This window comes from Felis catus, chromosome B1, assembly GCF_018350175.1.
Source record: "Felis catus isolate Fca126 chromosome B1, F.catus_Fca126_mat1.0, whole genome shotgun sequence".
Lineage (NCBI taxonomy): Eukaryota > Metazoa > Chordata > Mammalia > Carnivora > Felidae > Felis > Felis catus.
In genome coordinates, this window is record NC_058371.1 from 203,172,139 (window position 1) to 203,188,104 (window position 15,966).

General features: G+C 53.6%; 1 protein-coding gene across 15 annotated transcripts in view; it reads right to left on the reverse strand.

The window, feature by feature from the left end:
• Nucleotides 1-12,653: 12,653 nt before the first annotated feature.
• Nucleotides 12,654-15,966, reverse strand: part of GRK4 (G protein-coupled receptor kinase 4) — a 96,380-nt gene continuing 93,067 nt past the window's right edge. For 14 of the 15 annotated variants that reach the window (XM_023253499.2, XM_023253501.2, XM_045056930.1 and 11 more), the window contains 3 exons: nt 14,336-14,473; nt 13,866-13,997; nt 12,654-12,808 (listed from right to left, as the gene is read on the reverse strand). In XM_023253499.2, the coding sequence (XP_023109267.1) occupies nt 12,701-12,808; nt 13,866-13,997; nt 14,336-14,473 (378 nt within the window). In that variant the 3' untranslated portion in view covers nt 12,654-12,700. The remainder of the gene's footprint in view (nt 12,809-13,865; nt 13,998-14,335; nt 14,474-15,966) is intronic. The other variant, XM_045056927.1, reaches the window with a different exon arrangement.

The window sequence follows — 15,966 nt, forward strand, 5'->3', positions numbered from 1 at the left end:
GGGACGCTGCGCCGGCGGGGCGGGGCCAGGCCGGGCCGGCGGGATTGACAGCCAATGGCGGCGACCTCTGCCAATGGCCGGCCGAGGCGCCGGCCCGGCCCGGTCCCGCGGGGGTCGCCTCTCTGGGCCGCGGCTGAGATCACCGCGCCGCTGAGATCACCGCACCGCCCTCCGGAGGGGGCGGGGCAGAAGGGGAGAGGCGGGGCAGAAGGGGAGAGGCGGGGCAAGGGGCGGGAGCGGCGCCGTAGGGGGCGGGGCAGAGGGCCGGCGGAGCGGGGAGGGGCGGGGCGGATAGCGGGGGCGGGGGCGGTGGTGGAGAGAGGGGCGGGGAGCGGTGCGGCAGGGGGCGGGACAGAGGGCCGGCGGGGCGGGGCTGGGGCGGGGCGGCACCGGGGAGCGCGGCGGAGCGAGCCCGGCGGGCTGGGCAGGGCCGGGTGGGGCAGAGCGGGGCAGCGTCCCAGCCCCAGCCCCTGGGGGTCCGTCCGGGCGGTGGGGAGCACAGGTGCCTCGCCTCGCTGAGTCTGCAGCGCGAGGGGGAGCGGAGGGTAGGCACGGGGGTCAAAATCTGCCTGGTCGGTGCCTGCTACCCGCAGAGGCTGTGGCTGATGCCGCAAGGAGCAGCTTTGACCCCAGAGGTGGCACCCGCAGCAATAACTGCCCGATCCTAGCGGGTCCCCTTCAAGGAGACTACTGCTCCACAGATGTCTGTAGGGCACCTCCTGCTTGGGGTGGGGCAGGCCGGGGAGAAGGGTCCTGGAGCGGAGGTCGGTGAGTCAGCAGAGGACCACAGGGGACAGTGGGGCATCCAAGGGCGGCCATCCAACCTTACTGGCGGGGACTGGGTTCGCCCCAGAGAGAGCTGCCTGGGGGGGAGGTGATGCATGCCTAGGAACCTCCAGGGCCCACTCAGGGCAGCGCCCTACTCTGGACCCACAAGCCACAACTCCCCTTTCTCTCACAGCCTGTCAGTTGTCCCAGGCGGTCAGTAAAGGGAAGCCCAGCGGCACCACAGAAGTTGTCCCTGAGGGGACAGCAACAGGGCCCTCCTTCAGGGAAAGGGCATCAGAGCGTCATGCCACCAGCCTCCAGGTCCCAGTTCCGTGATGTTAATAAAGACCTTGTCCACGGGGCCAGGCCACGTGCCAGCTCAGGCACAGCAGGCCACAATGGCCGGGCTCCAGGCTGTCAGGTGCTGTGGTCCGCTGACGTTTTAAGACAGCGCAGTGACCCCCTCCCAATACCCATGCCCTTCTATAGTCCTCTCCCGTGGAGTGTGGCCTGTCCCTGGTGGCTCGCTCGTAACCAAGTGAATAAGGCAAAGGTGGCATTCGGGATTAGGCTACAAACTGCTGTGTCTGTGTTGGGAGAGGCCACGTGGCCGACAGTCCGTGAGAAACTCCTGCTGCCTGGAATGGGGATATATTGGTTGGCACTTGAGAAGTCGTTTGGGTCATGAGGACGAAAACCACATCCTGGCAGGATGGAGCTAGACGGAGCCAGGGCCCAGATGACTGGGCCATTCCAGCCTGGCCTGCCTGTCTCTGGACTTCTCAAAATCTGTGAGCCAGAAACAATTCTATTTTGTTTAAGCTCCTGTTACTTTGGATTATTCTGTTTATATGCTGCTAGACCAAATTCTAAACCGGTCCAGAGAGGTTGAGTCATGAGACCTTATTTGCCCACAAGAGATCATGGCTGTTTCAGCCACGGCAGGAAGAAAGTCACCTGTCCAGAACTTACTATGATCCTGACAGGAAGGCATAGTCCCTGGGGCTCCTGGGTGGCTCCATCGGTGAAGCGTCTGACTTCAGCTCAGGTCATGATCTCGGGGTCCGTGAGCTAAAGCCCCACGTCGGGCTCTGTGCTGATCGCTGGGAGCCTACAGCCTGCTTCAGATTCTGTGTCTCCTTCTTTCCCTGCCCCTCCCCTGCTCACAGTCTGTCTCTGTCTCCCCAAAATGAATAAACATTAAAACTTAAAAAAAAAAAAAAAAAAAGACAGGCATAGTCCCTGAACAGTAAAGACACTTCTGGTAATTTACCCCAGGGAAACAGTCACGTATACGTGAGGACGATCGCTTATTACAGCAACACTGAGGACAAAAAACATGGAAACAATATAAATGCTGGACAGAACTGGCGGCTAAATGTATCATGATCCATCCATAGGACTGCAGTCGCTCAGATCCTGCTTTAGGAGAGCATTCGTGACACAGGCAAAGTGTGCAATGCGTGAGCACACTACTATGCATAGCATGACCTCCGCCCCTTTCTTTTTTTAAAGAGGGAGAAGAAACCACACACACACACACACACACACACACACACACACGCACACAGAAAAGGGACCTGGTCAGTAAGTCTGTGACAGTGACTCTTGTGAACAAGGAAATAATAGGTGATTCGTATCTTAACCTTTGTGTTTTTTCTGTACTTTTCAAATCTTCCACAACGAACTTGTACTATTTAGTAGGAAAGAATGTAAAAGAGTAGGTTTGGGTGGGGGAGCTAAAAACAAAAGCCTAGCAACACACTGGTGACGGATCCTGCCGAGGGAGAGAGGGAGATATTTAAAGCGCCCAGCGCCCCGCACAAATGGGGTACGGTGCAGCTGGGGGCGGACGCACACTCTGGACCCCAAACCCGGTAGGAGTCCCCGGGGCGCATGACGGGGCCACAGGGAACGAGGTGAGTGGGCCGGTGGCTCCTGCCCGTCTCCCCTGAAGCCTCCTTCCAATTGAGAGAGAGCTATTGCCATGTATCTTAATTCTACACAAATGCACACACGTGCTGCAAAAGACACAGACACAGCGATTGTGGTTTTGAACAATCAACATTTGTTTAAACTGACTCCCACCTCTACCGTGTCTTCTCACTCTTCGTGCCCTCCCGCATCTCCGAGCTGCCAGCTGGGGTCATGGTCTTCCGCCCGGAAAACACCACAGAGACTTGCTTTTACAGGGCACCTTTTACCGCTGAAATCCCTCTCAGTTGACCTGAAAAAACCTTTACTTTGCCTTCATTCTCAATGGAGTCTTGGTTGTGTATAGAGTTCAAGGATGACAGATGTTTCCTGTCAGCAGATGAAAGGCCTGGACCCCACTGTCCTCTGCTTCCATTCTGCCCGTTGAGGAGTCGGCTGTTGGTTGAATGGTTGTTCCTTGAGGCGATGTGTCTTTTTTGCCTCTCTGTCTGCGTTTAACCTTTTCTTGCTCTCTTTGGCTCCCTTGGTTGTGCTGCACGTGTGTGGAGAGAGGAGCCGGCCTCTTGACGGTGACCCTGGGGATCCCGTTCAGTGATATAGCAGTCAGATGCTCGGCGGGAAGGGCTCGAAAGGCTGGCTGATACCAGTTCTGGAAGTTCTGGGACGCGAGTTCCCTGGTGAAAGATGTCTGGGATCAGGCTGTTCTTTTCACCAGCAAAGCCGTTCCCCGGAGCCTGAAGTCTGCCACTGCTGCGTGATCAGCCAGGGGCTCCCGGTTCCCTTCGGATCCCCGTAAACATGCACGTTGACAGGGAACAAGGTCCCTCTCCTGGGATGCTTCCGGTGGCCGTGGCCGGCTGGCCTGTGTGGAGCTAACACACAGCAGGAACTTGAGACAGGTGCTTCTTCTAATGGCCTTCTGCCTCCACGTTTCTCCATTCGCTCCACTGTATGTCCACACTGCGTGTCCTCTACATGGTGTTGGTCGTTCCTGGCTTGCTTAACAGTCGGGTTTCTTTTCTTTCTTTTTATTGTTTTATTTTTTTAATGTTTATTTATATCTGAAGGAGAGAGGGACGGACTGTGAGTGGGGAGGGGCAGAGAGACACAGAATCCAGTGCAGGCTCCAGGCTCCAAGCCGTCAGCGCAGAGTCCGATGCGGGTCTCAAACTCAAGAACTGTGAGATCATGACCTGAGCTGAAGTCAGACGCCCGACCGACTGAGCCACCCAGGCGTCCCACAGTAGGGTTTTCACTGAATCTGCTCGGAATTAACTGGGTTTGATGGCTCTCAGGTTTTGGAAAAACTGGACTTATCTTACTGGTTCTCTCCCTGGCCGTTTCCATTCCGTTGTTCAATCCTCGTTTAACCATTAAGTTCCGGAGATTTTGTAGTTTTCTGTACTAGAATGCCTGATCAGGTCTACAGGATGCCGTGTCACTTTTTAAAGTTTCTAGTTCCCTGCTGAATTTGTCATGCCTTGAACATCACATGCACAGCTTTCGAAGACTTTGTGTCTCCTTGATTTCCATTTCCCGGAGCATCTAAGGGCATGCCTCTCCTGTCTGAAGTTTCTGCTAATTCTCATTTGTATTGTCACATCTCTTATCCCTGCTTCTCTTTGCTTGTATACGGGACATTGTATTTGGAAACCATTATAGAATAATTTGAAGCTTAAGGTATTGTCTTCCTCCGGGGAATATTTTATTTGCAATGCTGGGCAAGTTGGGACGTGAGAAGTCCCAGGGCGTCTTAATCCAGGTTGCAGTTATGAAGTTCTCTGGGCCACTCCAGAGCTGGCTTACTCCCAGGTCACCCTTTTTCTTGGGTGGGCTGGACCCCAAAGTGGAGACTGAACCGCCTGGGGCCCCAGTCTTGGCACGCCTTGGATTTGACTTGTGTTCCCCTGCCTCCGCCTCTGAGGTGTCTTAGGATCCTCCCCGGTTCCCCGACAGCAGGAGGAGCCCTGGCATTTGGCTCATCTCTCTAGGTTCCTACCCTCTCCCGGCTTTCAGCCCTGACAGTTGCTTACTCTCTTGATGTTTATACTTGTCAGAAGGTAGGTCCATATTCCCTAGCCCACCCTTGCTGTATGTGGAAGTTCTCCTCTACGTATTAAATAGGATGTTAATTGAGAGTGGTCATCCTTCTCTTATTCCTGATTTTAACATGAATGCCTCCGGTGTATATGGGTAAGTTGCTGCCTTCTGGGCCGATACGTCTATTCCATTGTAATAAAGAAGTATTTATTCAGTTTATTGACTGAACGTAACATAGATAAAATGAGTCCCTGTCCTAGGCAGCCCTTAGCCCAGTGGTGAGGCACAGCCATAGTGAATTGTTGCTTCTACATCCAACTATCCCAACAGCACAGAGCTGTCCACTTTCTCCGTCTCCACACGTCCAACCTGCCCAGCCACCGTTGGCCCCCACGTGGCTCCTTCCTTCCGTTCCTGCCGCCCCAGGCCCTGGCTTCATGCAGCAAACGGAGTGCACTTTTCTTACCTCACTTACACACACGTGAAGTCAGTAGTGCAGCGGCCACCCAGTATGCCTTCCTCTACATTCAACGATGGTTAACGTCTTGTCATATCCCCCCCCCCCCCGACCCCTGCAACCACTGGAAAGTACGTTGAAGACATTGTCACACTCTACCCAGCAATACTTTAGGAGATGCCTTCAAAACTAATGGCCACAATACCATTTTCACATAACTGTCTAACATCACCTAAAATCCAGTCCTGAGTGAAATTTCCAAATGGCCCCAGTATGCCTTTTAAGTTTTTTAAAATGAGGATCCAATCAAGGTTCATGCTTTGCACTTGGGTTGTTATAATTTTTTATGGATAGTTCTCCGTTGTCGTTGTTGTTATTGTTGTTGAAATGACACTGACCTTCTAAAGCATCCAGGCCAGTTTCTCCTGGAACATCCTCCCTTGTGAATTTGGTTGCCTCCTCGAGGTGTGGTTTGACTTGTTCCCATATCCCTCACATTTTCTGTAACCTGGAAGATTGGTTGCACTGCCCCATACTTTAGCCACTAGCCACATGTGGCTATTGAGTACTTACTAACCGTAAGGGCGCCTGGGTGGCTCAGTTGGTTAAGCATCCGACTTCGGCTCAGGTCATGATGGCTCGAGAGTTTGAGCCCCATGTCGGGCCCTGGGCTGACACACACATTCTGTGTCTCCCTCTCTCTCTGCCCCTCCCCTGCTCATGCTCTGTCTCTCTCTCTCTCTCTCAAAAATAAACAAACATTGGGGCGCCTGGGTGGCGCTGTCGGTTAAGCGTCCGACTTCAGCCAGGTCACGATCTCGCGGTCCGTGAGTTCGAGCCCCGCGTCGGGCTCTGGGCTGATGGCTCAGAGCCTGGAGCCTGTTTCCGATTCTGTGTCTCCCTCTCTCTCTGCCCCTCCCCCGTTCATGCTCTGTCTCTCTCTGTCCCAAAAATAAATAAACGTTGAAAAAAAAAATTTTTTTAAATAAACAAACATTAAAAAAAATTTTTTTTAAGGTAATAACTCTGAACTGAGATGTGCTGTAAGTACAAAATACACCAGATTTCAAAGACTTCGTATAAAGTAAAGAATGTAGACTATCTCATATTTATACTGTTTACTTGTAGAAATAATATTTGGATATATTGGGTTAAACAAAAATATTAAAAGCAGTTTTACTTTTTAAAAATTACATGTGTGGTTCACACATTGTGTTGCACGGCTCTGGTCTGGAGGCCAGCTAGGCTCCATGAAGCCCTTTGGGAAGGAGGCTGCCCAGGTGGGGCTTGTCCCGGGGTCAGGCTGCCCTCTGTCAGCGGGGCTGTGGGGGGTCACTCAGCAGAGCTGGTAACCGCCAGATCTCTCCCGTGTAAAGTCCCTTTTCCTCTACAATCAGGAGGTCCTTTGTGGCTGTTCTCTGCAGTTCTCCGGACCTGTGAGAATTCTCCGTTACCCAGGAGCCTTCCACCAGCGGGTCTGGCACCCCCCGACGAGCCCGGCCCGAGTTGGCGGGAGGCTGGGAGCGGCAGAGGGTGGCTGTTGCGACTCCCTCGTTTCTTCTGCTTCAGTTGCCTGGCCGTCCTCCCTGAGGGACAGCTTGCCCCCCCCCCCATGTCGCATCCATTCCCTCCCTCCCTCCTCTCCTCCCAATCTTAAAAACTGTATGTGTCACAACCGGTTTCACCATTATTCTTTTATGGAAGCTCAAGTTGTCCCCAGTTCAACGCAAGCCCCTTCAAAGTAGCTCCTGTGTCCTTTTGACACACCCCGTCATGTCTCGAGCACTTTCTCATTTTATGTCACAACAAGATGTTCCCAGCCCGTCCTTCCTGCCTCAAACCCGGAATCGGCCATTTCTCTAAGGAGCCCTGACTCTTCGGTACATAATGACGTCTAGAAAGGAAGAGATGGGCTCCACGCATGCTCGCTGCTGTGGGGGTGTCACTGCTTCTGGGCCCTTCGGAGCACGCAGAGCTGGGGATTCATGAGTGGGCATCTCAGTTCAATTACTTTCATTCTCTTTCACTGTAGTAAAATATACAGAGCATAAAATTGACCATTTTCACCATCTTCAAGTGCACAGTTCAGTGGCACCCGATTCGAATTTATTTTAAAGAGCCTTTTTTAAGTTTATTATTTTTCTATTTTTTAATGTTTATTTTTGAGAGAGAGACAGAATGAGTGGGGGAGGGGCAGAGAAAGAGGGAGAGAGAGAGAGAGAGAGAGAGAGAGAGAGAGAATCCCAAGCAGGCTCTGTGCTGTCAGCGCAGAGTCTAATGTGGGGCTCAGACCCACAAACCCCGAGATCGTGACCTGAGCCGAGATCAAGAGTCAGACGCTCAACCGACTGAGCCCCCCAGGCACCCCTCACATGCCTCGTGTTATAGATGATGAAACACAGACCCAGGAGGGGTGGTGACATGAAATGACGTGCCGAGTCTGGATCACCAGGTCCTGACGCTGACGCCCCGGGTAAGGTGAGCACTAACGGGAAACTTGGAGTCGGAAACTCTTAACAACAGTATGCTCACAATCCAGCAAGAACCTGAGACGGGCGAGCAAAGATTGGGGACAGCACTAGCCAGGACCGGTACGAACACACGCACACAAACAGGACACCAAACACTGTTAGTTGAATAAATTCTTGTCACTTTTCTCAAGAGGGATTTGGCAGCATCCGTCAAAAGATTTAAGTACACAAACCATTTGACTTAGCATCTACTTGAGAGTGTTACTGGGGCGCCTGGGGGGCTCGGTCGGTTGGGCGTCTGACTTCAGCTCGGAGATCGTGATCTCGCCGTTCGTGGGTTCCAGCCCCGTGTCGGGCTCTGTGCTGACCGCTCGGAGCCTGAAGCCCGCTTCAGATTCTGTGTCTCCCTCTCTCTCTGCCCCTCCCCGGCTCGCGTTCTGTCTCCCTCTCTGTCTCCAAAGTAAACAAACTGTGGGGCACCTGGGTGGCCCAGTCAGTTAACCGTCTGACTTCAGCTCAGGTCATGATCTCGCGGTTCATGAGTTCAAGCCCCGCGTCAGGCATCTGTGCTGACGGCTCAGAGCCTGGAGCCTGTTTCAGATTCTGTGTCTCCCTCTCTCTCTCTGACCCTCCCCCGTTCATACTCTGTCTCTCTCTGTCTCAAAAATAAATGAACCTTAAAAATTAAAAAAAAAAAAAGTAAACAAACATTAAATATTTTTAAAAAATTTTTTAAGTGTTACTCTAGAGACATTATTAGATAAGCACTCAAAGATGGAGGGACAAATATCAAAAAGATAAGACGACATCGATGTCCAACAGTAAGGCATTGGTAGAAACATTCATACTTTCATATATCAGAATGCCCAAAAGCCATTAAAAAATGACACATGCAGGAGGATGTGGAGAAACTGGAACCCCGTGCACTGTCGGTGGCAATGCAAACTGGGGCAGCTACTGTGGAAAACAGTATGGAGGTTTCTCAATTACCCTATGACCCAGCAGTCCCGATTCTGAGTATTTGCCCAAAAGAATTGGCACCTGGGCCTCAAAGAGATATCCGCCGAATTCATAGCCGCCGAAAGGTGGAGACCCAAGCGCCTGTCAGCGGATGGACGGACAAACAGTGTGGTCCATCCACACAATGGAGTGTTATTCAGCCCTAAAAAGAAAGGAAATCCCGGGGCGCCTGGGTGGCTCCGTCAGTTAAGCTTCTGACTCTTGATTTCGGCAGGTCACGATCTCACAGCTTATGAGTTCAAACCCTGAGTCTGGTTGTGTGCTGACAACATGGAGCCTGTGTGGGCTTCTCTCTCTCTCCCTTTCTCTCTCTGCGCCTCCCCCCCCCCCCAACCCTGGGCAAGTAAATAGGTAAACATTAAAAAAAAAAAGGGGGGGAAGGAAATCCTGCCACCTGCCACCACCCGCATGAACCGTGAGGACATTATGCTCGGTGAAATGAGCCAGTCATGAAAGGACAAATACTGCATGATCCCCTTTATAGGAGGTCCCTAGAGTAGTTAAATTCAGAGAGACAGAAAGGACGTGGTGGGAGCCAAGGGCTAGGGGGAGAAACGAGAGTTGTGTTTAATGGGGACAGAGTGTCAGATTCACATCAGTCTAGAGATGGGTGGTGGTGACGGTTGCGCAACAATGTGAATATACTTAATGCCAAACTGGACACTTAATGTTAAGGGGGTACATTTTATGTATATGTATGTTTTGCCACTGAAAAAATAAAGAAAAATACTTCATTTCTTTTTTTAAATTTTATTTTATTAAAAAAATGTTAATGTCTATTTTATTTTTTTGAGAGAGAGACACACACACACACACAGAATCCAAAGCAAGCTCCAGGCTCTGAGCTGACAGGCCTCGAACTCATGAACTGCGAGATCATGACCTCAGCCGAAGTCAGATGCTTAACCAACTGAGCCACCCACGTGTCCCAGAAATACTTCATATCTAATGAAAATCTTTACCAGAAGAAAAACCTAGTTTTTGATGAAACCAACAGGGAACTTTGAAGACATTTTTGGTGGGAGAGGAAATTTTTAAAAATTTTCAGAAGGGCAGTTTGTTCTCATAGGTATATAATACACATTCTTTTAAAATGTCCATATACCTTTTTTAAGTATGTAATTGTGCTTTATTGGGGGAAAACAAATAATTTTTACAAGACAGTGTTTATTTTTAATCTTTTTTTTTTTTTTAGTTTAAGTTCATTTATCTGTTTTAAGAGAGAGAGAGAAAGAGCATGAGCAGGGGACAGGCAGAGAGAGCGAGAGAGGGAAAGAGAGAATCCCAAGCAGACTCCACTGTGTCAGCACAGAGCCTGACATGGGGCTTGATCTCATGAACTGCGAAATCACGACCTGGGCCGAAATCAAGAGTCAGTCACTTAAACTGACTCAGCCACCCAGGAACCCTTGTTTATTCTTATCTTAGTAATAAACAGATGTGGTCGACAGAAAAGGGCAGACAGTGCTTATAAAGAAAACAGCATTCCTCTGTCCCTTTTCCACCCATCCCAGTGGAAATGGGCAGAAAGCCCATGGAAAGCCACTTGGAATTGCTTTAGCTTCTTTCTTGCAGCGTTTACATCGACCGTTCATACACTTTAACCGAGGGATCCCCTGCTGCAAATCTACCTTAGAAACACTAACATGTGCACAAAGATAACAGTGCAGGGATGTCCATCCCACTGGTGTTTATAGCAACAAGAAAGCTGCAAACAATGAGTGTGTGGATTGTCTGATACACGGTGGCCTAAATGTGCAGTAAAAGCTAATATTTAAATGACATGGCAAGAAACAAGTTAACTACAAATTACGTAAATATAGAATAAACTGCTGATAGGGATTATCTTTGGACAGTGGCTGATATTAAAGGTGAATTTTTCATTGTGTAGCCTTTACTTTCAAAACTCTCTTCAAGGGGCGCCTGGGTGGCGCAGTCGGTTAAGCATCCGACTTCAGCTCAGGTCACGATCTCGCGGTCCATGAGTTCGAGCCCCGCGTCAGGCTCTGGGCTGATGGCTCAGAGCCTGGGGCCTGCTTCCGATTCTGTGTCTCCCTCTCTCTCTGCCCCTCCCCCGTTCATGCTCTGTCTCTCTCTGTCCCAAAAAAAAAATAAATAAACGTTGAAAAAAAAACAAAAACTCTCTTCAATACATGTGTACTTGCTAATAACCAGAGAGGGAAGACAAGTCAACACGTGACGTTCCGGTCTGAAAAAATCCTCCCTAGATTTGTTGCCTCAGTCAGGACTCTTCGCTTGGTCTTGGAGACACTCAGCTCAGACTGGCTTAAGCAGGAAAAAAAAAAAAAAAACAAAAAGGAAGAAAGGACTGAACTGGTCCCTGGAGCTGTGCACAGCCCCCCAACCCTGAGGGCAGACGGCCCCTCAGGCTCCCCTGGGGCCAGGGCTCTGCAGGCAGGTGGCTCCACCCCCACGAGGGGCAGGAGTGTCCTCGGAAGGGATGAAGGCAAGCTGGAGGACCACCGCCCCTGTGCCCACACTGATGGAAGTGTCCAGAAGGCCTCAGAATGTAAACAGGTGGTAGGAATAAAGGTGATTTTTATTTTCTTTAGACTTTTTTTTAGAAAAAATTTTAGATTAGTCTAATTTTTTAGAAAATTAGACTGTAATTTTTACCAAGAGCAAGCATTACCCTCCCACAGTTACTAACATATTTACTGAGCGGGTAGCACGTACCAAACACTCTACTGAATGCTTTACGAAGATGCTGAAGTTTCTGTCCCCACCTCCTGCCGTCTCCATTCTGGAGACGAGGGCCCCCATCTGAAGAGAAGCCATCCCTAAAAAAAAGGTAACTTCTCTCTCCCCTCACCTGGGTATAAAGCACGCTCGGGATCAACGTCTGCTGGTCTCCAAGGACAAGGCCAGGCGGGGGCTTTCCTTGAAACACTGGCCCAGCGCTACGGTGCTCCAGCGGCTGACAACACGCGTGGAAAACCAATTTCAGACACGCCGTGATGCCGACGGCACTCAGAAGCACCTCCGGGCGCAGGTCTCCGCCAAGGCAGAGCGGGCGGCCGTCCCCTTGGGGACACACGGCGGACCCTGGCTCACTCTCCTGCACACCGCCGTGGGGTGGTGTCCCAGCATCCGGAACAAGTCCTTGCCGTTGGCTCAAGTCGCCGAGGTCTGGGCCCTGGCTTCTCACCCCACAGCCCCCGCTGAAGGCCACACACACGTGGATACGGGAGAAAGCGCCAGTTCTGCACCTCGGGGCCACCCGCAGAGGTCTGTGTGCACCCCACCCCCGGGGGCTGCACAATGCCTGTGGGTGTGAGCGCCCCTCCCTGGGCAACAGAGCCCACGTTTCCACCTGAGGTTTGGGGCTCCGCCTTCTTCTCTGGGCAGCAGGGGCTGAAGGAGAGATACTGACCTCAGAATTCTGGGGGCTCCTGCCGGCTAGGCGCCAACCAGCGCTTGGAAGGGGGCTCCTCGCCCACGACCACCTCCCACCTGTGCGCCAGTCCTGGGAGCCCCGTGGTCCCAGAGACGCACTGGGGGTGCCGCAGTTGGGTGAGTCACCGCTGCCCGCCACGCCCTGGCCTCAGGGTGCTGGAAACACCCCTGGAAGGTGCACAGCAGCCACCAGGACGGGCACGCAGGCGGAGACACGCCCCGGCGGGAGAATCTTGGTGACCGAGGCGCAGATGTCAGCCCGAATGCAAGCGGGTGAAGGCTTTGTGACGCTGGGGCCCTGGGGAAGGGGGGGCCCGCCTGTCCTCCCCCCTCAATGACACCAGAGGGCACTCTGGGCTGAGGAACAGGACCCTCAGCTCTGGACACTGGTGGGCGGATGCCCAAGCCCTCCCCTCTCCGTGGCACAGGTCCACCCCTGGGGGTCTCAGCATCTGGGTGGCCCACGAGGGCCTTCGTCTTCAACGCGGCTTTGGTGACAAGGTGATTCAGGGACGAATATAGAGACGTCTGCAGACTCATGAGGCTCTCATCTTACGAGGTGTCACGTGTTTATTGCTGTTCACAGATGGGGTCAAACACCGCGCTCGTGCTCCTGGGCGCTGGGGCCCGGCTCTGCAGTGAGTGGTCGCACCACGGAGGGCAGCTCTTCCTTGTCGCTGGGGACACCGTTAATGCAGCCCTGCAACACGGCAGAGGGGCCGGGTCAATCTCTTACCCGCTCGGCCGGCTCAGCTCTCCCGTGCTGGACGCGCAACTTTACAACCGCGGGGAGGGGGACCAACTTTAGGGCTGAGTTTCACACTTCCTCTCATCACCTCACGGTAGGGAAGCTGCTCAGTTCACACACACACACACACACACACACACACACACACACACACACAGCGTCTCAGATTCGCTTTCTCTGTCACACACCCAATTGCAATTCCTCAACCCTGAGCTGGGCCTGCAAGGAAGGAAACAGGGCCCGGGCTCCCCCCTGCGAGCACCGGGTGGCGCAGAGCGTCCCCCCCCGCACCAGGACACCACAGCTGCAGGTGTCCCTGCCCGGCAACCTGCTCGCCTCGGCTCAGGCCTGCGTGTGGAGCGTGTCCAGACACGACTTCCTGCGCATGGACAGACCGACCGTGCTAACGCACGCCTGGCCCCCGTTCTCCAAGGAAGTGTGGTCATGGTGGACATGCCCGAGAGACCTTTCCCACCCAAGGCGTGTTTTTTACGCTGAACAAAGATGGACTCGAATGTTAGTGGACAAGCTCTGAACGAGGCCTTCGAGAACGGACAGGGCACCAAGCAGGATAAGCCGCTAGTCCAAGGAGAACTGCACTAGGGGGAAACATTTCTAGATACGGCCCGCGAAGTGTCTCCAAACCACTCCTCCAGGTTCTCTGTGAAAGCAGGCTAGCTAGCGAGGGAGCGGCTGTGAAGTCAGAACGGGAACGGAGTAATCTACATGGCGTATACCGTTTCCCGACTGTTCTCCACGACACCGATTTCGGAGCACGCTTAAGTGCTTTGTCACTGAGAGAGGGATCTGCTTCGGAGGCAGGTAAGCCCTTTTCCTTTTTGGATCAGAACAGTCTTCGTACCAACAGCAAACGCCCTTGTGAGGGTTTCTGAGCCCCCGTGGGGCTCAAATAGCACCACATTGCCAGAGCACTTAAGTTATGTTTCTTTGCTTTTAACACATCACGTTTTTTAAGAAGCCAAAATAACAACATGCTTTTTGTTCTCACCCCTCTTCTGAGGAGTCTATAGAAGAAGCCTCTCTTCGGTTTGGGAACTGGGTGGCACAGTGTCGCTTGTACATCCACATATTCTCCAGTGTCACTTTCGTTGATGTCCTTAAAACAACCCGATTCGATCATCTGCATCCACAGACAAGTGGGGGACACCGCGAGGTCAGTCGGCCACTCCCCCCCACCCCACCGCCGGCAACCGTGCCCAGCACTCCGGGGCCACCCCCATTGCCGTCCTCTTTCCTGCTTGCTGACTCCTTCTCGGGGTCCCTGCCCCGGCCTCCTCCTCCTCTCCCTGAGCGCACCCCCAGAGCAGGTCGGTACCGTGGGCGCCGGGCACCGGCCAGGCCTGCTTTCAAAGTGAGACCCATCGTGGACAACTATCCCCTTCCTGTGCGTAATGTTACCTCCAAGCGCGCGCACACACGTTTCCTCCCGGCATGGTACCCTGTAGGAACCCGCAGTACCTCGTTCTGCCAGGAGATGGAGACAGAGCCTGTGGCAAATTGGCTGTAGAAAGTCTCATCTGTGGTGTCCAGGTAGACTCCCCTCACCGTGGAGAACTGGTCGATATCCACGACACCCTTACAATACACTGCCTTCGGCTGTGCGCAAAGAACAAAGAGGCGTTGGCCTCTGAGATGACTGGAATCAATCTTAGTTTCCTTAATTACTGAGAACACGACGCATATGAAATGGACCCATTCACACCGTGTCTGAAGCCTTTCCCTTCTCCAGGGAAGTCTCCTCAGTCGCAGGCCCTGCGGATGCCCTCTGGCCCGCAAACCTCCTGAGGCCCCCGCCCTCCTCTTTTCTGCAGTGGAAGGTGGGTTACAGGCAGAGGCAGGGATGAGGAAGGGCAGGGCGCAGTCCCACCTGTGCCTCCAACCCTCACGTGAAGCGCCCTCTGCAAAGTCTCAGTGGAAAACAGCAGGTCCCGCCTCCCCACCTGCTGTCAGAGGTCATCTAGTGGTCGGGAGCCCAGGCCCGCCGCCCTGAGGATCAAGCAAGCAGGGCGGGGCCAAGCCTGGGCCGCCGCCTCCTCCGTGCAGCCGCCTGTGCTTCTGGAAATAAGGAGTCGGCAGCCACAGACCAAACCGTGATAGTGCAAGAGGCACTGGCAGTCCTGAGAAATGTCCTGCCCACGTGCCGGAACCTGCACAAAGAAGTGACATTCCATAGGTTGCCTGTCAGCACACGTCAGAGCAGTGCTATCCGTTCAGTCCCCACATAGCGGGGGAAGGGAGCAAATGGTGGCCACGCTCAGGAGGCAGTCTACGGGAGGCCGAAGGCCCAGAGCCCCGTCCTGCCCCCCCCCCCCCCCCCCGCCGCCAGTAGACAAAACTGCCTACCCCACTGCCACCGGACTCTCCTGTCAAGTGGCCCCCACGGACTCCTCTGGTTACGTTCAGCAGAACACGCAGAACAGCCCCGGAGCCGGGACCTGCCAGGGCCTGCTCCAGGCCCCCCGGTGTGGCAAGGGCATCCCCGCCCCTCCCCGGAGAAGACCGCCTGCCTTCCCTGCTCCTCTCGGACCGACGGCCCGTCTCAAGTCCCTGCGGCACACAATCACTAGCCAGGGGGTTGGCCAGTTGTAACAAAGGTTGCCAGTTTGTAACCCGTCTCCCTGCCTATGTCCACAGGCTGGATCGAGCTCCTCGGCAGCGAGACCTGGCTTTCCTGTTCTCCCTGTGGCCTCAATCCCGAGATCTGTGTCCTGCGGTAGCAGGCACCCAATGGATCTGTAGCTCGTGAGCTAATTCAAAGGAGGGAGGCACCGGATAACGCACTGGAGGACGGAATAAACACGGTAAGCCCTGAATCACACCCTGCAGGACTCTCTCCTCTTCACAGGTCTGTGCTGTGCCTGCAGCAGGCGGTTCAGGAGAAGGTCCGGACTGCTTGCTGCTCATTCGTCCACACTTCCACCCACAGGAGCTCACTGCCTGGTGTTCCCACAGGCGTGGCTGCAAACCGGGCTCTGGGCGCGGCCCCCGCCGCAGGCTCACGAGGAGACTCACGAGGAGGCTCAGGGGACCTCCAGGGCTGCCGGTGCGGAGCCAGGAACTGGGAGATGCATACAGGGCAAGTGCCTCCC